Consider the following 22,244-nt stretch of genomic DNA (forward strand, 5'->3'; position numbering starts at 1 on the left):
GCTAGCGTAAGCACGGCATAGGGGCCCAAGATAAATAGGAGCCCTTTTCCCTCTTTAAAAAATTAAACTTTTGCATTGGAATTTTAATATTTGTTTTATAAAAATAATTTTTAAAAAGAATATGAAAATCCAGTTTCTTTTCTACTGTAGAAATAATCAAAAGCTCCACCCCCCCCCCCCCCGACCTTTCTTACTGTACAGGCAGTGGCATTCAGTGGCAGAGAGGGGGGGGGGGGGTCGTACAGGGCCCATCGGTATTAATAACACTACAGGAGTTGTTGCATTGTCGGGAAAGCCGCTGAGAGAATAAAAATATAAATAAATTTGAACATTGACTCTTATGTAAGCTTGGCATCCGGTACCCGTAAATTTTCATGAATCGTTACAAATCTCACGTGACTGGGAAATTCTCTACCTCACCCCACCAATGGCGTAACTTGTGGAGGGAGGGTGGAGCGGACGCCCCGGGCGACGAACCTAAGGGGGCGCCGAACCTAAGGGGGCGTAAAAAGGGAAGGAAAAGTTAATTAAAAAGCTCATTTTAAGATGAAGTCAAGGGTCGGCGTGGTCGAGTCGGTAAAGCTCATGGTTGCTAAACCGAAAAGTCTCGAGTTCGAACCCTCGGGCAGATGAGGCTCGTTAGCTGGGGACAGCCACTCCTCTAGGAGAGACAACTCCAAAATTAAACAACTGCTGCCTTGTAGTTTGTTCTTGGTTGGACAAAGGCTATGGAAGCAAATCCAAAAAGAAAAGCAGGCTGAAATCGGAGTCAATGGCCTCAATGGCGCATAACCAGTTGACACGTAACGCTTAATTGTGTTGGAGGCGTGGTCGAGTCAGCAAAAAGCTCATGGTTGATAAATTCGAACAAAGTCTCGAGTTCAAACCCACGGGCAGATAAATCTCGATCCCCTCAAACACTAATAATTAAGAACGAAGAAGAAGAAGATGAAGTCAAAGGAAGAACTATGTATAAAAATAACTATACAGAATAAATATAGAAATAACTAAATAAAGAAATGGGAGGGGGCGCAAAATTAAATCCACCCCGGGCGCCGGAATGGGTCGCTACGCCTCTGCACCCCACAAACCTGCACCCCCGCCCCCCCCCCCCCCCCTTTCTCAACTTTTTGTCCTAACCGAAATTCCATCTATCCATGATTACAATTGAGCCTTTTATTTTTAATTATTTATTTTTTTGGACAATGTTTTCACAAGAAGCTAAGTCGAAAATGTATCAATGTTTTTCTACTAGTTTTAACGTTAATTAAAATTTCTTTGTTGGTTTTATTTATTTTTAATCAATGCGCCGGATTTTTGTTTGTCTGTTTGCCTATCCTTTATCATTTTACTTTATGAATTAATACAAAACTGATCTAATCGCCATGACAAAACTTCAGACTAACCCCAACTGACCATGAAATTTCCTACCCCAAGCCTACACATGAGGAGCAGTGCCTCTCCCTCGAAGAGAATCCAGAAAGAAACTCTGACTCCTGTAAAGTTTTCTGCCATCAATAGTTATTTCGTTCGTAGGGCGGCGCCCTGGCGTTAAGGTGTTTCGGTTTGCCACCCAGAGTTTCCCACGTGAGCACTGCGGAACATATACTTGTTATAATGAGCGCCATACCGTAGGGACACAGAGGGCTACTGTAATCGATGATTGGCGTTCTATTGAATTTATTTGTTCTTAAATTATGTATTTACAACTGTATTAAGATAATAAAATGTTAGGCAGATTTTGAACTTAACAACGATGTAGGCTAGTTGTTCTACTGTTTAGCACTAACTTGCGTATTAATATTAATATGTAGTATTAATATTATTTAATACTGACTACATGCTGTTCAGTGTTTCTTCCAGGCATCTCTTCGGGGGGGGGGGGGGGGGCTCTGCCCTACGAATAAAGTCTACCCCTCCCCCCCCCCCCCCCCCGAACGAAAGTAATGGAATTTATATAGAAATATATACTTTTAACAGTGTTCGCCCCCCCCCCTCCGGAAATATTAGTCCGCTCCCCTCCCCCCCCCCCCCCCGCCCCGGAGAAAAAAGTCTGGAAGAAACACTGATGCCGTTTAGTTCTATTAAGCCGTGTTGGCTTTAGTTTTTTTTTATAGCTTCGTGAAACTATATTGATTTTTACTCTACTGCAACAGTTGATCTCATTTTTATGAATACGCCTAAAGGTCATCCATAAATGGCATCCGACCCCTTCCCCTAGTACCGTTTATGGATAACGCCTAACACAATAGTTAAAATCGCGGTTTTTAAACAGGATGAAATGTGCTATTCTTTACGCCTTGAGATTTACAGTTAGCCTGGTGTGTGCATAGCTTACTGCGTCCAATATTTACAACGTTAATGTGCGTGTAGAGATAAGAGGCATGGATAAAAGGTGGATTTAGCCATCCAATGAAGAGGGGGAGGGGTGCAGGGTAGAAAGTAACTCAATCACACAACCATTACTGATCATGTTGAATATTTGTTTATTTTAATTATCGTAATAGTTCATAGATGCACTTATGGCTTATAGTGATTCAATAATTATTGAAGGTAAAACAAGAGTTTAGCGTCAACAACACCGTCACTTTAAGATTTAACATGTCATTAGATAAGATATGTACGTCTGGTGTATTTCGTTTCGTATTTAAATATGACGATTTAATTTCCGGATGGGATGCTCTACTTTGGAATGTTAGCCTAATGTTTTTACGAAAAGCTACGAGTTTAGTATACCCATATTCAGTATTGATTTCTTTAAATACACAAATACAATTATTATTATTATTTATTACGCTGCATTGTTTATACTATTCCGAACAATTTTAAAGACGTTTTAAATAAGATTTGTAAAAATTATCAGTACAAAAATTTCAATTTGAATTTTACGACAATACAGATACTGGTAGCTTCATTCATCCGGGGTTGATGAACGTCAATTTTCCTCGTCAACAATTGTTTTGAAAATGTCATATTTTTATCACTAAACTGAATCGACTACATGTTATTCGACTCTGTTGCAGGTAAAACATATGTCTATAATCATACTATAATGGATATCTAATACTTAGGTCAAGGTATTTAGAATCTAAGTTAATAAAGAATACAGCTACTCTGCAACTCTTATTCTAGCCAGCCCTGCAGAACTCTGCAGAACCAATCCACCATCACCAACAAATTTAATTTATCCCCACAGCCTAGCTAGATTAGTGCTTTAATTATGAGAACAATATGAACCATTTGATTAAATAAGTAGTCTAGATCTTGCAATGTTTTTTGTAACTAAGCAGCAGAGCAATAAAAACTTAAATATCAAAATACTAACTAAAATAATAGCAACAACAACACAGCCGACATACCCCTGCCCCTACCAAAAAGGTAGAGGCTATTCCAACTATTCCAAGTAGGTTGGACATAGCTCCAATAGTAAAGCTATTCCCAGTTGGCTATCTCTTCATGCAAAAAACAACTAGGAATAATATGTTACTTACAATATAATCAATACAGTAACAATAACAAAGGCATGACTGGAAAACAGTGCTGTTTTTATTGTATTATTATATTTTTATCAGAAACAGTACTATGGTTCAGGTTATGCATATGATTATGTATCTAAATCTAAAGTAATAATTCAGGGCTTGATAGTAATTTTTTTATTAATAATTATGTGATGCATCGCTTAAGTACTTCACAATGCTATTGGAATTGGACTGTCAATTACCATTTTAAATGGAATAAATACCAGGTGAAATAGCATGTCTGTCAGCTATCATTCATGTTTCCAGCTTCCATCAGAATTCTCACAAGTTGTTGGAAAAAATCTAGGGAATGTGTCTTTTCTTATTTTTGCTGAAAATATGCCCACAATCACATCACAAATAAGAAAAAATAAAAGAAAGTAGGCCTAACCCTTTCATGAATAGCATCTAAAAAAACAAAAGTTTTAAAATGAAAAGCTAAACATTTGAATGGCATTCGATGGGCTTGAACACCCATCATCCAGCAGAGCATGACAGCCACACAATGTTCTACTCGACCACTCAGCTTTGTGCTTTTTTTAGATGGCTTTTTAACATTAGATGTATAGAAACTTGAAAGAACTAAATATTTTTTTGCCATGGCCATACGGATAGCCACATGGTTTTTTTAAAAATTTGCTCCATACTCAATTTGGGATTTAAAGATTGGGAAATTGGTTTATTCAACTTAACTGTTTCTAAAACTAGATTTTAAAAAGATCACTTGACTATGTTACTGTAAATGCATTAACTTTCATTAAGTTATTTTTAATGAAGTTGACACCAAATACAACTAAAAAATATGCTTAAAACCCCTATCAGTAGTTTGAAATCTTAATTAAAACAAATTATCTGTCCCATCCCCGTTTCCCCCATTAACACATGTGATAACCTAATTGATTCAGTGATCCCAATTACTTAAACTTTTGTTATTTCTTTTGTTAATTCTTCCTGTAGGTATTTTGCATGGAATATTTTATCTGAGATTTTCATGGACCCCTTTTATGGTTAGCAGCCAGTGGCGTAGCTAGGATTTTTGGGCCCCTATGCAAAAAGTGTTAGTGGGCCCTCAGAGGCGTAGCGACCGGGGACAAACTTTCGATTTGCACCCCCCCTCTCAAACTTTAAAAAAAGGGCCCCTATGCCTTGCTTACGCTAGCTTTATGGTAGCTACGCCACTGTTAGCAGCTTTAAAATTTTATCACATAAACAACACTCAAAATGAAATATTAACTGAATCTTATCATATTATTTTGTTTTAACTAGCTGTATCACATGTTGCTGTATATTATTTTGCTGCTTAGTATTTCTACCACCACACTAAATTGCTATTTGTTGTGTATTCTTCCATTGGAACATTTAATTAACCAAAATAAAACAAGGGAATTACCTGCTGGTGGCTAACAAAAAGATAATTTGCTTATTACCCTCATGTCTGAGCAGCCATGTCTTAATGATTAGCTTTCTATTGATAAAATGCATTTGCTTGGTAGTTGTAAGGCTGGTTATGAAATAGTAGCATTGTGAGTGTGAAGAGAGGAAGTTTGTTGGTTTACTAGGTAATACAGTATTGTCTCTTTAAGAACTTTGTTGGAAATTTGCATTTACAAAGGAAGAGATTTTGGTTTGTGCTCAGTTTCATCATAAGGAAGATTGTCATTGTAAATTAGTGTAGGATTTAGTGTAAGATTTAGGTTATGCTGTGGGCTATTGTAGGTAAATTTAGGGTTAAGTTTTAGTGGTGTACTAAGGGTAAGAGTTAGGATTTCATGTTATGATGGGTTTGTAGCTAAAGGGGTGGGTATATTTAAGTGAACAAAATTTAGTGGTGTAACTAAAGTGAATGTAGACAGAGGTGCCACTTTAAGGGTAGCCAACAGTAGCGTTAACTCTGACTATCACACTACCCTGTGCGAGTTAGAATTTCCAAGTGAAAGTGTGAAAAAATATCAGCGCTAAGTATGAAAATATATACAACTGGTGTCAAGCAATTTATGGAAAACTACTGCTGGTCAATTAAGATATTACTTATAATTTGATATTTTGATAAGAGTTTAGTTAATTTGATTAATATCATTGAAAGCTAATAAGTTTCTATTGTTTAAAGATTTCAGTCTTCTAAGGCAACCTAGAACTATTTTTCTATTGAATTATAACTGCTGGTGGAACTAGAGTTATTTCTCTGAATATTAATTACTCCAAACATAACCAATGGATGTTTTTCAGAAGTTATATAGATGGTGCATTAAAGTGACTCCAGATTTAAAACTATACTTGTATTAATGCTGTTGTTAAACAATAAAGAAGTCAACACTATTAAACATTTTTTCTACCTTCAGCTTGCTTGACAGACAGTAATGTCTGCAGACCAAGAATGGAGAGATGCGCTAACTGCTGGAATGAATAACGATGGGACAACTCACACCATGACTTCAAACTTTCATCCAGATTTTCAGGTTTAAAATTTATTCTTTTTTTGATAAAAGATTTTGTGGTGTTCAAATTTAAAGTGTTAGTATTATTCACTTACAAGGGAATTTTATTTTCTAAATTTAGAAATTTATGATAAAAGAAAGCAATCTTATTGTTATTATTTTTAAAAGCTTTTACTAAAGATTTAATATTCAAAATTAATTAACCTCTTTGAGTTTTTTTTTGTTAGGACTAAATAAATAAACAGATAAGTTATATGAACTAATACGTTGCTCATAAAGAATTCCATGGGAAAACCATGTTTTTCTAGCAGCATGGTAAACCAACATTACCATAAGATAAGCAAAGTTGTTTGCTTTCTCATACCTAGACAATTGAGGAGTCTAAAGCTCTACAATCTAGTCAATCTATTTTTCAGACTGACTTTTTGCCTAGCTCTACTCACAGTCCTGGTAGGTCCCCACAAGCATCTCCTGATAGCCAGCAGCCAGGGCTGCTACACGGCCAGTCTCCTCTAGCAGTGCAGCACCATCACCCCTACCAGGGGCACCCAGCCAACAATGGCTCCCAGCAGGACCAGCACGTTTCACAGTCGGGGGTGCCGCCCTCTAACCTGTACACTGACCCGGCTGACCCGGCACACAGTGCTGGCCAGCTGCCGAGTAAGATGACCCCCCAGAGACAGAATATACCACAGGGTGCGGGCGGTCAGCCTACCGGAGGGCTCCAACCTCAGGGATTCCCTTCCAGAAACCAACAGCATGTACCCAGGCCTGTGGTCAACAGTGCCCCTGGCCTGGGTCAGTTTTCTCAGCCCCAGAATCGAATGATCCGCCCTCCCCACCCTCAGCATGTACAGCATCAGCCTAGACCAGGACCTAATGGCCCAGTGAGACACCCACAAAGTGTAAGCTTTATTTCTTCTACTTGCTCAATGTAAAAATGTCTTGCTAGAAATTAACCCTTTACAGTTCAGCCATATTTATTTGGGGAACAGGGCATTTTCCCCCTGTCAATTACCCCCCTGATATTTCCCCCCCCCCCCCCGACATTACCCCCCCCCCCCCCCCCCCAGAGTAATTACCCCCCTGTCAATTACCCCCCCCGCCCAGTAGGACATTACCCCGCCCCCGGACAGGGTAAGGGTTAGGGTTAGGTTTTAGGGATAGGGTTAGGGTTAGGGTTAAGGTTAGTGTTAGGTTTAGGGTTAAGTTTTAGGGTTAGGTTTTAGGGCTAGGTTTAGGGTTAGGGCTAGGGTTAAGATTAGGGTTAGGTTTAGGGTTGTGTCTAGCTTTGGTTTTGGTTTTGTGTGAAGTTTTAGGCTAAGGTGGATGCTTAGGTTTTGGTCTTTTTCTTAAGGTTTGGATTAAAGTAGTATATAGGGATAAAATTCTAGTTAGAGTTAGGATTTTAACTTGAGAGGGGGGGGGGGGGTAATTGCTCCAGGGGTAAATACGGGGGGAAATATCCAGGGGGGTAATGTCCTGTAGCCATTTATTTGTATTGCTGAAGATAAAGTACACCTTCTTTTTAAATTTAAAGTTTATTTTTAAATGAAAATTTAAATAATGAATAAAAAAAATTATGAGGCCTGATTTCTGTTAGCTCAACATACTTACCATAATTTTATTTATTTTATATTCAATATATCTTAATTTAAATGGAAATTTAAAATATTTTATGATCTCAACTGTGACACCTGTGTTAGGTCTAATGGTGTGTCATTTTATTTTAAAAAGCAGCCAATGTCTCAGCGACCAATGCGCCCCCCACAACCTCCCCACTTGCAGCAGCAAAGGCCACAGTTCACCAATAACCCCGGGGTCAGACCGCCCCAGAGCCCCAGGATGGGAGCACCAGGCCACCCCCAGAACATGGTGAGACCAAATGTGCCACAGCCACCCAACAACGCAGGGTTCAGGCCCATGTCACAGAACAGGCCACCCAACCCTGTCGTAGGTGGTGCAGCTAACATTGGCCATGCCCAAAACATGCGGCCCCCAGCTATGGCAGGTCAGCAACAAAGACCTTATGGCTCATACAACCATCCCCCGCTTGGCCGGGGCACAAGGATGCCTTTCCCCCATGAGCAGCAAGGGTCTTCTCAAGGTCACCAAGGCCAGGCCCAGCACAGGCCAGGGGCAGGGCCGGACAACCCAGAGCATCAGATGTCAGGCTATGAAGATGAGGACATGTATTACGATGAGGATGATGACTATGATGAGGAAATGGAAGCAGAGGAGGAAGAGATGTTCCGCCAGAAGTACCCCCAGTTCCAGTACCCAGACAGTGATAGTGATGACATCTCTGAAGAGTAAGTGGCAGCCTAGATATAAGTCAGTGGAGAAAAATAACCCTTACTCTTTTAACATTGTCTTTATTTATTTTAGGCTGAAAATTCATCTTGTGTATATTGTTGGCTAAAAACCTGTTGCATTCTATCTAGATTTTACAAAAAAAAAAAAAAAAAAAAAACTTTTCACATTCTCTCTGTGTATATGTATTTGGCAAAAACACTTCTTAAATTCTTTATCTAGATTTGGCTAGAAACACTTGTTACATTCTGTGTATATTGGCTATACATGTTCCATTGTGTATACATAAAACACTTCCTACATTCAGCCAAAATCTTTAAGCAATCAGCCATGAAACTGAACTGTAGTTATTTTCTGACTTGATATTAGTTTACTAGCCTTTAGTTTATGTTTAAATTTTCTCTTCTTAGCACTTGTGTTTGGCAACATTTTTAGGAACATAATTAAATCATATTGTATGACAATGAACCTAATTTAGACTATTTAGATTAGTTTAATTTTAAAGTAGATAAAATTAAGTTGTTTTGTTTTTTTTAAAATAATTGTCATTTATGTTCAGAAGTATTCATTTAAATACTTCTGAACATACATTACCATAATTTTCTGTCAAAATGTTATGTATTTCAGAGAATCAGCATTGCTTGAAGAGTTGGCTGTTTGCGAGGATGAGCACAGATATGAAGAAATAGTAAGCCAGCTGCAAGAGAAAGGTGTTGATGCTGATGAGCTGGATGAGATGATGTATAATCGTAACCTTGGTTACGGACAAAACATGTTTCCTATGGAGAACTATGATGAAGATGAGGATGAGTATGGAGATGAGGAAGAGGATGAGGAGGAAGAACAAGAAGTCTCTTCTTCCTCCCAGGGTCAGATGGGTTTCCACCAGAACATGCAGAGACCACCCAATGTCAGAATGGCACCTAGAGGACCACACCCTCCAGGGGCATTCCCTAGACCCCAAAACTTTGAGCCCAATAACATGCCTGGTCAGCAAAAAATGTTCCCAGTGCCTTCTGCTGGTCAAAATATGAAAAACAAACCACAAGGGGTTGGCCAAACAAACTCATCAACAGCTGGCGTCAACAACCAGCCAGGGTTGTCTGCCGCCAGCAGCGCCAACCCAGTGTGCCCACAGAACAAAACAGTCCCCCAGCCACAAGGCGCTCAGCAGATTTCACCAGGACAATCACCCAGCCCGGCAAGGCAGCAGTCTCAGTTAAAACTTCAAGGGCAGCCCTCTCCAAATAAACTAAACCCTAACTCTCCCTCCCAGGGGGGTCAAACTGTTAGCCAGAACCCCAACTGGCCGTCAAAACCCAGTCCCTCCCAGGGGGAGATGAGACCTCCCCTGCCCAAGCCCAACCCACCGGCTGGCACTTCACCTAGTAAACCAACATTACCTCGACTACAGCAACCGGGTGTCCAACCGGACGCAGAGTCCAGCCCCTCAGGGGTGGTTGTAAAGCCGACGCATCACTTCATTATGCCTGTTAATCAGTCTGGGCTGCCTAATCCTGGTAAGCTTTCAATACGTCAGGGGCCTCCTGTAAATCAGATGGTCCTTAACATTCAGACTAATCAGCAGTCAACGGCCATGCCACCTCCAGCTATTCGAGGCATCTCCCCCAAGGTGTCTTCACCACTGCAGCAGCGACCGTCTGCTGTGCAGTCGCCAACACCAAATGCCGGCCCTATGTCCCCCACTGGGGCGGCTCGACCACCAGCACAAATGGCCCCTCCATCTGTCATCCCCAAAAAGTTGGCGCCGGTTAAAGAGACTGCACCCAGTGAAGCTAGCCTGGCTCGGCTCACTGTGGAGTACATGCAACAAAGCCTGGATAAAGAGATCATGGCAAAGAAAGGGGTCACCCCACAGCCTCCAGTTCAAAGCCAGCCGCCACCAGCTCAGGTGTCAGCCCCTGAGAGCCAGCCTGTTCCTAGTCCACCTGTACGCCCTCCACAGCAGCAGAATCAAATTCCATACCAAGCTAAACCTCTCCTGCCTCCTCGCCTGCCTATTCCAGCCATACTTGACCCTAACTCTAGCATTGGTCAAGTCTCACAAGCCAACCGACCTATATGTAGTGTAGTTCCATTCACAAACCAGACCAAAGCACCAGCAAACAGTCCAAGAATGACTGCTCCAGCTCAGCCTGGCCCAACTTTTGTCAAGCCCAGAAACCCAGCTCCTGTGTCTGCAGCAAGTGCCCATCACTCACCAGGGTTTAACCAAAATCAAATGACCAGCCAGCAGAACTCATTCCCACCCAGCACCCCTCCCAGCCCACTGGCCAGGCCCCCTGTGCCACAAGGTCAAGCCACTGGCCAGATTGTGCTCCAGAACCCATTTTCAGACCAGCCAAAGCCTCACCATGAGTATGAGCCACAGCATGCAGCCCCAGCTCACAACCCACCATCACAACAGTCACATTTCAAGTGTGTGCTTTTTTTTTTATTCATTTCATTATTGGCTCTAATTTTTTACAATTGTCTTCTTCTGTAGAAAAATAAAGCTTCATATTTATCAGTTTTTAAATGAATGCATTAATTTTACAAATTCCTTTTTTTTTCACTCTCAAAACATTCTCTTCCAGGTCAGAAGGTTTTAGCTTGGATCGCCTGTCTGAAGACCAGTGTATACTGACTGATAAAGGGGGCAAGGGTCAAGGCCGGCTGACCACTGGGATGGTGTATCAGATACGCTCACCATTAGACCAGTCCCTGGTTTTAGCCATGTGGAATGGGGAGAAGTTTGAAGACCTTAGCCCTGAAGATGTGAAAGGTTAAACCTCATGTGTTAGTGTAGTCTGGGTATAAATTATTTGTATAACACAACTGTAGGTTTGTATTAAAACACTGCAGATGTTGTGTATAAAGAGCTTATACCAAAACACAGTAAGCATTTTAAATTGAGGCTAAAAAAAACTAGCATTTATTAATGAATAATCTGTGACCCTTTAGTCATGGTCCTTATTATTTTTCAAATGCAGTAAATTCCTGCTTATTGTCTTAGACAGAAAAAAAATTGGGTTCTTTAAAAATTCCAGTAGTGGCATAACATCCACAATAAAGCCTTGGTGTCTTGGCTTTTCCTAAATGTAGTGCATACTAGTTTTTGAAAGTAACCTCTTTGTATTGTGTTAAGTAAATATCTGCAACACTTTTCCCTTGTATAAAAAAAAACATCCCTCCCCCCCTTCCCTACAGAAACATTTAGTTTGCGTTGGTTAAATTTTTTTTATATACTCTTAAAGCCTTGAATGAGAAAAGCCTCAACAAAAATATCAATCACAAACAACTTTCAGAACTGAAGTCTCAAAGTCACATGAACAGTCAAGCAAACACAAGGTAATGTCTGTCTCTCTTTTTAAAGGTTCATTGTGTTGAGCAATGAAACTTAAAAAATAAAAAAAGTATACATTTTTTTCTTTATCACTGCAGTAAAGTGAATACTGAAGCCACTTCACTTTCTAAAGGAAGTTCAGTGCTTGAGAAGGAATATGTTAAGAAGTCGTTAAGACAACGGCATATTCAAGATAACAGGTGGTACAGGGCATGAAGGTGCCTTCTGTCTTTAGTATTGTCTTGTACCTCTGGTTGTTTGTTTTGGATATTTTACATTGATATGTAAAATATGTGCCTTGGTGAGCAGTCAATGCTACCAGTAAGTTGGCCAGGCACTGCTACCAATAAGTTGGCCAGGCACTGCTACCAATAAGTTGGCCAGGCACTGCTACCAATAAGTTGGCCAGGCACTGCTACCAGTAGGTTGGCCAGGCACTGCTACCAGTAAGTTGGCCTGGCACTGCTACCAGTAAGTTGGCCAGGCACTGCTACCAATAAGTTGGCCAGGCACTGCTACCAGTAGGTTGGCCAGACACTGCTACCAGTGAGTTGGCCAGGCACTGCTACCAGTGAGTTGGCCAGTCATTGCTAACAATAAGTTGGCCAGGCACTGCTACCAATAAGTTGGCCAGGCACTGCTATCAATAAGTTGGCCAGGCACTGCTACCAGTAGATTGGCCAGGCACTGCTACCAGTAAGTTGTTTGCAATTCATTAGTGCTGTAAGTTGGCCAGTCATTGCTACCAGTAAACTGGCTTGTCCATGTTATTATAACTTATCTAGGCAATGTTATCATAAGCTGTTAGCCATGTACTGCTACCAGCTACTGCCATCAGAAAGTTATCCAACCATTGCCCCTTACCATAAAGGTGGCCTGTTCTGAAAATTTAAATTATAAATACCATTGCTGTTCTTTTAACTTTGAGTTCTTCACAACACATTTGTAAACTCTACTTAACATTTGTTTCAGCTGGTCTGATCCTCACTACAACCAAGATGTTGATCCCATGACTATACAACAGAAAAGTGACCATACCCCATCAGGAGAAATGCCTACACTACAAAAGTATAAATATTTGTGTTCTATTTCATTGATTCAGACATCACTTCTTAGTTGTCTTTAGGCTACTTTTTATTGTACCTTTTATTTCCAGTGAAGCTATTTAAAAACCTGACCCTTTTTGAATGCAATTAAATGTTTGATTTTCTTGTCCTGACTGTAGATGTCTTGATGCACCAGTTAATCAGTCAACTTACATCAAGCCTTTATCACATGGTGAGTTGAAGGTCTAAGTTGATTTATTGAGTTGACAATGTGTAGGCGCAAGAATCTTGAATTTTAATGTTTCTCTTTTTCTCCAACAGTTCAACATAGGAAAGAAGATTTAGAGGAAGAGGAGGATGATTCTGTATTTAAAAAGCCTTTTTCAGAGGTACATTATTTTTTTTCACATCATTTTCCTCCCATTGGTTTACATTTTTGTAAGCGTTTGTGTTTCATACTAAGGGGGAAGCTAGTGTAATATTATGTTGACACTGATACAGTAATCCTGTTCTTTGGTATAAACTTTAGGATGAAGATTACTTCAGGGTATGCAACCATTGTGGCTACACCAGCAAAAATTTCAAACGCTGTGAAGGCTGCAAAAAGATTTTCCAGGGAGAGGTGAAGATCCACACATTAAAGAAGAACACAAGTAAACCTGGCATGCCAACACCTGGTGGGTTTAAAACTCCTGCCAATTTACCTAACAAAGATTCAGATAAAACAGATACTATCACTAAGCCAATAAGCAAAGATTCCTTCTATGGGAGCTCATCGCCCAGGGGTAAAAGTCGAGGCCGAGGAGCAAGAGGTACAGGTCGCACTAAAGGAGGAGGAATGAAAGGGCGTATGGGTGCAAGGAAATCCGAAGGTGGGTTTGGTAATGTGGGGATTTCACCTTTTTAAAAACCTTTGACTTTGTCTACAAAACATAATTAGATTATTAAAAAAAAAATGTGTACAACTTGATTCAGCCCACAGTGTGATACACTTTTTTATTGCATTTTTTTATCCTCTTGTTGATGTTTCCATGAAGATACAACCTCTGCTCCACTAGATTATAGCAACAGTGAATCTGAAGACTCCTTGGAGGGTAAGCAGGAGACAGATGGCTCAGGTAGCAGCTCAGAAAGTCCCCCAAAGAAACGTCCTGCAAGACCAAAATCAAAAAACCCTGCTCCAAAAAAACGTTCAAAAAAGCTAGATGAGCCAGGTACTTACATTGACGAAAACCTTTTTTTTTATGCATTTTGTAGCCTGTTCATTAAGTCTTCAATATCATTGTTTTTTATCATCTTTTTTTTATGGTTAACAGTGACGTTAACAATTTCATCTGATGAGGATGAACCATCATCTACATCAAATAACCTACCTCAAGCTCCTAGCCCTGCTTACTCAGGGGGAAGTGAATCACCTTTGTTCCCATCTACACCTACTCAACCAGTCAATGCCTTTGGGAGATTTAGAAGAGCTCTTATGGAAGATGAGGTATAATTATGAGAAAAACAAGGCTGTTTTTTTTTTCTGGTATTTCCCAGTACCAAGTCAATTCTAAATGTTTTCTTTTAAAAATGTGTTCTGTGTTTTAGTGCAAATCAGGTAGCAGATATAAATTTTTTTTGAAATCTCTTGTGTCAGGTGGTGACTGTAAAGAGTTATATTCTATCTGTTAGTGAGGAAACCATTACTTACCAAATAAAATGTGCACATTAAATCTTATCAACAGGAGGGTGTTAGTAAACTGAGCAAGAAAATGCATAGATCAGGAACTCCTGTCATGGACCGTATGGATGAAGATGAAGAAAGAGAAGATGAGGAAGATGAAGAGTGTGATGAAGTGCCCATTTATGAAATTGATATTCGAAGTGTGCGCATTGGATCTATGCGGACCCAGCCCGAAGGACCTCTGTTAATCAATTTGAGAGGTGTCTGCTTCAGGGTTCGATGTATGTGAACTTTAGTCGTCTAGTACTTAACTTGAAATTTGTAGTCTAACAGCTTTTTAAATATAATTTATTTAGGTCAGTACTTCCCGTAATTAAAAAAAAGTTTTGATCATACTTTATTCCTGGTGTTCATACATTCTTGCTGAGTTATCCTTCATTTCATAAAGTTCTCTGATACCTTATTCTAGATATGTTTCACTGTTGTATTGTTGAAATAATTTAAATTGATTACCAAATTTGTATCCTTACAGCTGAGAGAACAGAAGAAGGATTTGAATTTGAGATTTTAGCCCAAGATGTCGAGCACGTCAAGTATTTCTCAGGACAAACGCAGCCCGTGTTGTTTTTGTTTCTCACTCAGGAATGTGGAGCCAAGCTGCGGGCTGTGTGTCATATGGAGCCTGGGGACGATGAATTCTTTGATCCCAGTAGCACAGGTATCTCAGCACCTTTAAGCTTTTAATCCCAGTAGCAGAGGTATCTCAGCACTTAAGCTTTTAATCCAAGTAGCACAGGTATCTCAGCACTTAAGCTTTTAATCCCAGTTGAACAGGTATCCTAACACCATAGGTTATCACAGTACCACACATATCCTAACACTAGGTTATCACAGTACCACACATATCCTAACACCATAGGTTATCACAGTACCACACATATCCTAACACTAGGTTATCACAGTACCACACATATCCTAACACCATAGGTTATCACAGTACCACACATATCCTAACACTAGGTTATCACAGTACCACACATATCCTAACACCATAGGTTATCACAGTACCACACGTATCCTAACACTAGGTTATCACAGTAGCACAGGTATCCTTGTACCAATAATACCAATCACCATTTTGTTTGAACTTTAATTTATTCAAAATGTAAATATTTAAAGGTCATTACATGATTTGTCTGTGCAGATATGAAACAAAAGATGATTGTGATAATCATTGAGTGTTTTAACTACATGCCTCATGAAATGCTGAGAGAAACGCTGTCCCTCTGGGCAGATATGAACCATGAAGATGATGAATACTTTATTGAAGAGTTGACTGAGGAAAGTGCCAATGACCTGTTGATACAGTCAGCTCCACCTGTCCTCACATCAGATGTTGAACGAGATGTTATGAAATTCAAAAAATGGTAAGTAGATACCAATCAGCTAAACACTTAGATTCTTAGAAATATAGCTGGAGAAAAATTAAATTAAAGTGTTTGATTGTATCTAAAAGTTTGTGCATATAATTAATAAAATATTTTTTGAAAATATAATAATACTAAGTATATAAAAGATAATATTAAAATATGTGTCAAACTATTCTAAAAACAAATTGTTATTCCTAGGTATCTCAAAGATACAGGGGACCAGCATTTACTGCCCAGGGGACCTCCATCCCCTTCAGACAGCACTGACAATGAACCTGACAGCACATCTAGTTCTCCACCTGAAATAAAACTTTTTATGGGAGCCAATATCAGGTAGAATGGGTTTCCCATTGAATGAAAGTAAAGCTCCTTTCATTTTTTTTGGTTGTACAAACTTCCATGAAACTGTGTGTTTGTGATTGTATCATGGTTGCAGCCAGGTAACAGGGTGCCTATGTGATTGTAATATTGTGATGATATGATTACAGACTGCTCCAGTACCCACCACCACCACTACGAGGTATTCCTATCACTACAGAAGATCTCCTATGTCTAACTGAAGGGGAGTTCTTGAATGATGTTATCATAGACTTTTACTTACAGTAAGATGGTTTGACTTAATTATAGTCAATGCTTTTTTTAACCTTTGAATTTAAATAGCTCTCATTAGTTGAACTTTTGAAAGTAATTTATTCCTTATTCAATCTAAACAATTTTAATTGGGTTGATGTAAACAATACATCATTTAATAATTTATCTTAAATTTTGTTAAACCCTTGTTAAACTTGAGTACATACAGAAATAAATTTTACTTTCTCTCTCTCTTAACAGGTATTTATTTTTAGAAAAATTCAGCCCAGAAAACAGAAAAAGGACCCATATTTTTAGTTCCTTCTTTTACAAGAGATTAACACAAAGAGACAGACACTTGGATAAAACTGATGAGGAGGCTAAAAAAAGGTTAGAATTATGTTTTTCTCATATATTAATAATAACTATTTCTGCACTAAACTATTGATAGTTAAATCTTAAATAACTTTCTTACAGTTTGCCAGAAAGAAGACATGCCCGTGTTAAAAAGTGGACAAAGACTGTGGATCTCTTTAGTAAAGACTTTATAATTGTTCCAATAAATGAACAGTAAGTTTGTTGGTTCAAATTATTCTGAAAAACTTGTTAGCACCTTTGAATGTGTATCTTAGAGTGTGTCAACATTTTTTAGTATTTATAAAAACAGCAGAATATATTCAAATCTGTATTTTGCTAGTTTTGTCATCTTTACCCTAGTTCTAACCTTTAACCTTTATGTAAGGTCTTTTATAAGAACCTATTGTTTTGTTTTTTTAAAAATACTTTATTATTAGCATTTATTCATGAAATGTTAACTAGGGGTTACACTGAATTTATTTTTAAGCCTTACTTTTAAATGTATTGTGACAAACTGTCTTTGCTCAGCTCCCATTGGTACCTTGCTGTGATATGTTTCCCTGGCCTGGCTGCCCCAGAGGTAGTACCTTATATTCCTAGCCCAGCCCATGGGGGAGATGCGGAGGAACAACCTGATGGCAGTGTAAGTTGTAACAGGAGTCTGTTTCATTGTAAGCTGACTACATTTATTAAATACAAATGGTAGCTGCAGTGAGGTTAATACAATAAGTAATAAATCAGATAGTGTTATTTACCTCACAAGCTAAAGACGGTTACAAATACTATGGACGTTTTGACCCAAGGTCTATGTCAGCACACAACACTAATCTGTAACCACACTGTTGTGTGCTGACAAAGACCTTGGGTCGAAACGTTCATAGTATTTGTAACTGTCTTTAGCTTGTGAGGTAACTAACACTATCTGATTTATTACTTACTACATTTATTAATGGTGCTGATGACTTTTAAGACTTTACAGTTTGAGTATGAAAACATCTTAAATTCAACCAAAATACATTTAGCTAAATGTGAAATAACTTTAAAAGAAGAATTGTATATAACTCATTATTACTCATTCAGCTCGTATCCTCTAAACATCTTTAGTATCAATTAGGGTTGTGTTACTGTGCATTAATAAGATCAAGTGCAAGTTTTTAATTAAAATAAATATTTTAATCAATCAACCTTTTTTATTTTCAATTAAAATTTTTTAATCATTGACTTGAACTAAAATCTCTTGCTTTTTAAACGTGACTTATAAAGTGTTTTTTGTTGCTAGTATTCAAAATAGTGGATATTTTAAAAAAACATTTTTTTATCAATTTGCTTGTACGTTTTTAGATGCCTGAAGAAAACAGCGAGGAAGGTGGTAACAGTGGTGGTGGTAGTACTAGCACTAATCAGGAAAACAAATCTAGGGTACGTTATTCCTGTCATTCTGTGTACTAGACTGTTCAATTCCCTAATTTTTTTTTTAAGCTCCAAGAAAGTTTAGTAAAATATTTTGTGTATTAATTCAGCAGTTACATATTTCAGACTATATTAGGCAGGCAGCTTAGTCCAGAAGAGAAAAAAGAGAGCAAGCATGAAGGCTTAAAACAGTAAGTTTATTTGGTTCATGTTTTTTATTTGTTTACCATTTATTATCAACTTTAAAAAGTGCCTAATTTCTTTACTGCACACACTTGTTTTTTCTGTGCCGTAATTGTTTTCAACCTCTTTTTTTCACTCCAGACCATGCATTCTTATGTTTGATTCCCTTGCTGGACCAAGTAGGAATCCCAACATCAAGATGCTCAAAGAGTGAGTTTCATTCATTTTTTATTATACCAACGTAGAAGATTTCACAACCAAAAGATATGGGTCTTTGGCTAGGTCATGGTAGTTTTTAAAGATTAATATCTAATTCTTGCTAAGTTGATTTGAAAAAAGTTAAATGATTCACTACTTGCATCATGACTGATTATTTATGTGTCAGTTATTTTTAATTAGAAAACTATTATGTTAGTAAGTTATATCAACCAACACTAGAGATTTTTCAGAAGTATTAAAAAAAATAATGGAATTTCTCTTTATAGATATTTGCAGTGTGAGTGGAATGCAAAAAAATCTGATGAAGAACCAAGAAATTTAGGTAAAATAATTCGAGGCTCCTCTCCTCGAGTTCCGCAGCAGAGCAACTACAGTGACTGTGGTGTTTACCTGCTACAATATGTGGAAACCTTCTTTGAGGTGAGTTTTATTGTAGTGACTACTTTTTTGTATGAATGTATCAACATTTTGTTATAATAAATGAGTTGTGTTTTACTTAAATATTATAATGGATTTAGCACTGTGGAGAAAATTAGGAAAATTAATTAACACACCCAAAAAAGTGACAAAATTGTTTATTTTTATATTAAATTACCAAAATCCTATTTTTTTTATTTTAAAAGGACCCAATCGGAGACTTCCAGATTCCAATGAAAGGTTTGCAATATTGGTTCCCTGAGGATTTGGTCTTGAACAAACGACGATATATTCATGATTTAATTATATCACTTCACAAACGCTATCAGGAGGAGAGAGGAGACATGAGGATATATGATATTAAATTTGAATCTCACCCACGTGAGCCCATCCAAAGAGCTCCCCAGAACATGAACATGAACAGAGATGATGAAAACTCAAACTCTTCCATGTCCAGTGAGTTTGGGAAGGACATGCAAGCACCTGGTCATTTGTTTCTACCTGCAGCAGACAATCCAGGAAACTCAGGCCTGCCTGGGCCAGACAATAGACCAGGTTTTGACAGACAGCATTTCATGGACCAGATGGGCGAGGGTCCACAGGATGAACACCCTAAACAAGAGGATGAGCATAAAGAGGACTCTGGAGAGTAGTTGTAGGAACTCAGCTGTTTCAACTGTTGAATGTTACTTTGTATTCCTGGATTTAATTATCTAATAATTAAATACAATTAATCAGTGATCTTTTGAGGTTTCTTCCAAAGTAGTCAGGACAGGAATCTTAAAAAATTGTAACTACTGTTAGTTGATACCAATGGCTTTAACAAATGACTGCTTATTAATGCACATAATGCTGGCATACTTGCATAGAACTGAATATATGATGTAGAAAAATATATGTATATAAATGAGGCATTTGTAGGCAACAATTCATAATTTAAAATGATTTAAGTAACACAGCCTTTTCTCATCTAGCATGTCATGCAGCTGAATACTTAAACAGCAGTTTCAGAAATCTAATGCATATGTGCAGGTTTAAAAAAACCTGAATTCTTTTTCAGCTTTTTCTTTTTTTTAAATATTTAAGAAAATATTTTAAAGATTTTATTTCACTTATTGAGTTAAAACCTTTCAGCAATTATGTAATTTTTCTCCATGTAATTGTTTTTGTCGTTAAACCAAAATTGTTTATTTATTTTTTGTTGTACATTTAGTTTAACTTTAGAAGGATCATCTTGATTATCCCACAACAAAGGTGTTATACATGTATGTTTTCTAGAAGTGTTGTCTTACCAACAGTGGTTGAGTATTTCTATTTATTTGTTGAACAGTGCATGATCAGGTTACTTTTTGTATTAACATTTATTTGATCAAATCACATGGAATGGCTGAGGTACACACAAAAACTATTTTTTAAATCCACAATGAAAATCGTCAATGGGAAGTCTGCTGGTGGAAGTTCATTCTACATTTTTGTTTTCGGTGACTTGTTTCCTCAAACTTTAAACTGCTCTTTGTTCTTTCATTGTCTATGTTACTAAAAGTTATACGAGTAGGCCCTATGTCCAAGCAGCACTTTTTTTTTTATTAAAAAAAAAAGATGAATTTGTATTGCAATTGAAAGGTAATCTACTTATTTTAGGATACATTTTTATTGCAATGGAGATGTATTAGCATAGTTGATATTGTCTAGATCGGTGGTGTGAACAGCCAAATCATTATCACTTATGAAAATAGCATATATTACTGTAAATTCTGCCTGCTCAATTATTGTGAATTATCTCATGTAGAATTGTGCAAAAAGTAGAAGAAAAATTCATTACTAGCATCCCTTCCCATGCACATATTGATTTTTTTTGTTAAAACAAATTTTAAAAGTTATAGTAAAATAAATGGACATATTGAATTATAATTTGATTTTCTGTGAATAATAATGTTAAATATTACTCTTTCTTTGTGGTTTTGTTTTTTCATTTTTTTATAGTTGGGAAAAGCATTACTATGTCAAGTGGAAGTAAAATAATCCATGAAAGACTCAAACCAGAACACTGAATTGACAATTAACTGGGTGGTTGGGGGTGTCAACTTCTAAAGCTCAAGACATGACTGTAGTGTGAACTTAGAGTGGTTTGGGATGGCTTAAGCCAATTTCTAAGGCTCAAAACTGAACTGTTAACTATTGATGGTAAAAGATGCCTTGTGCCAAATACTAAGTTCAAAGCTTGATCATGACAGGTTAAGTCTAAAAATGATTTTACTTGGGAGCAAAATAAAGGTCTGCAGATACACCTCTCCACTGGACTCAGTTTTGGGCAGCTCTCCTTAAATTAGTACATGAAAGTCCAGCAATATATTATCAACTGTATTTAATATTTAAATACTTGAAAAATCCTAAAAATTTTCTTTTTTTTTACACAAAAATAGTCAATAGTCTAATATGTTTAGTTGAAATGCAAATAGGCATACCAATTATTCTCTAGTGTCAGATAGCATCTATCAAAGTAATTGTATACAAAAATTCTCCCTGGCTAGATTATGCTAATTAACACAGGAGCTTATGCCTGGAATTAATTTTTGCTGTCTAGATTAGCTCCTAGATAGCTTTTTAAATCACTTTTGAACATGCACTGAACTGAAGGGACATACATTTAACTAAAAGCTAAAAAAGTCTATGCAAATCATAAGATTTAAAGATAGTAGCTTATTACAACTGTTGAAATTATTAGTGAGATTTTATATACTATCTTTTATCATGAATATTATCACACATTCTATTGCCCTAGGGTAAATTATGTGAGGTTTCATTTAAAGGGGTGGTGGGGCTCTATGAAAATATCTTGAAACTAAAGTAATTATGTAATACATTGTTAAATAAATGACAACAAGAATTAAATTGATGAACTATTTTTTTAATCACAGCTTTTAATAATTTAAGGATTACAAATGACATAAATTAACTATATGATATAAGCTAATATAACCGTGAATGACTACAACCACAACTTCTTTACAGTAAAAACATGACGATTACCGCTAAAAAGTTGCTAAGGATTGCACAATTAAAATTTCTTTTAAACATTTCTTTATGTGATATGAATAACACATAAATGTTATTGAGCCAGTCATTACTTGCATTTCTTTTATAAAATAAAAAACATTCTGTTTCATTTGGTGTAAAAATAAATATACATTTATTTGGTGTATAATTAATATCAATGAGTATTTTACCTTTGAGAATGTCCGTAAAAAATAAAACTCACTATAACATTGCTAGAATATAAAGTAAGTCTTACTGTACTTTGATTGTATTAGACTAAAACATTCCATTTATATGA

At 37.4% G+C, this 22,244-nt stretch overlaps 1 protein-coding gene across 7 annotated transcripts; it reads left to right on the plus strand.

The window, feature by feature from the left end:
* The first annotated feature begins 2,907 nt into the window (after positions 1-2,907).
* Positions 2,908-20,862, plus strand: LOC131936507 (uncharacterized). 7 transcript variants are annotated; one of them, XM_059293520.1, is made up of 27 exons: positions 2,908-3,023; positions 5,858-5,974; positions 6,370-6,858; positions 7,691-8,265; positions 8,894-10,705; positions 10,864-11,051; positions 11,524-11,617; positions 11,711-11,812; positions 12,585-12,680; positions 12,838-12,890; positions 12,980-13,047; positions 13,188-13,530; positions 13,717-13,872; positions 13,975-14,147; positions 14,386-14,605; positions 14,857-15,042; positions 15,529-15,751; positions 15,953-16,087; positions 16,243-16,356; positions 16,586-16,714; positions 16,802-16,894; positions 17,210-17,324; positions 18,023-18,100; positions 18,218-18,282; positions 18,416-18,484; positions 18,760-18,913; positions 19,117-20,862. In XM_059293520.1, the coding sequence occupies exons 2-27, from the start codon at positions 5,876-5,878 to the stop codon at positions 19,561-19,563; spliced, it is 6,276 nt and encodes a 2,091-aa protein (XP_059149503.1). In that variant the 5' UTR covers positions 2,908-3,023; positions 5,858-5,875; the 3' UTR covers positions 19,564-20,862. The 7 variants fall into 7 exon arrangements, with proteins under 7 accessions (XP_059149503.1, XP_059149508.1, XP_059149509.1 ...); XM_059293525.1 differs by having other exon boundaries at positions 13,188-13,335; positions 13,696-13,872; XM_059293526.1 differs by having other exon boundaries at positions 13,188-13,335.
* Positions 20,863-22,244: the final 1,382 nt, after the last annotated feature.

This window comes from Physella acuta, unplaced genomic scaffold (genome assembly GCF_028476545.2).
Source record: "Physella acuta isolate Inbredline_101_S28 unplaced genomic scaffold, ASM2847654v3 ptg000179l, whole genome shotgun sequence".
NCBI lineage: Eukaryota > Metazoa > Mollusca > Gastropoda > Physidae > Physella > Physella acuta.

Excerpts from the sequence above, each read along its gene's own strand:
- LOC131936507 (XM_059293520.1), top strand. The coding sequence starts at position 5,876 with ATGTCTGCAGACCAAGAATGGAGAGATGCGCTAACTGCTGGAATGAAT. Across the intron at positions 11,618-11,710 it reads AACAGTCAAGCAAACACAAG|TAAAGTGAATACTGAAGCCA; the intron begins GTAATGTCTGTC and ends TTATCACTGCAG. Across the intron at positions 18,914-19,116 it reads ATGTGGAAACCTTCTTTGAG|GACCCAATCGGAGACTTCCA; the intron begins GTGAGTTTTATT and ends TTATTTTAAAAG.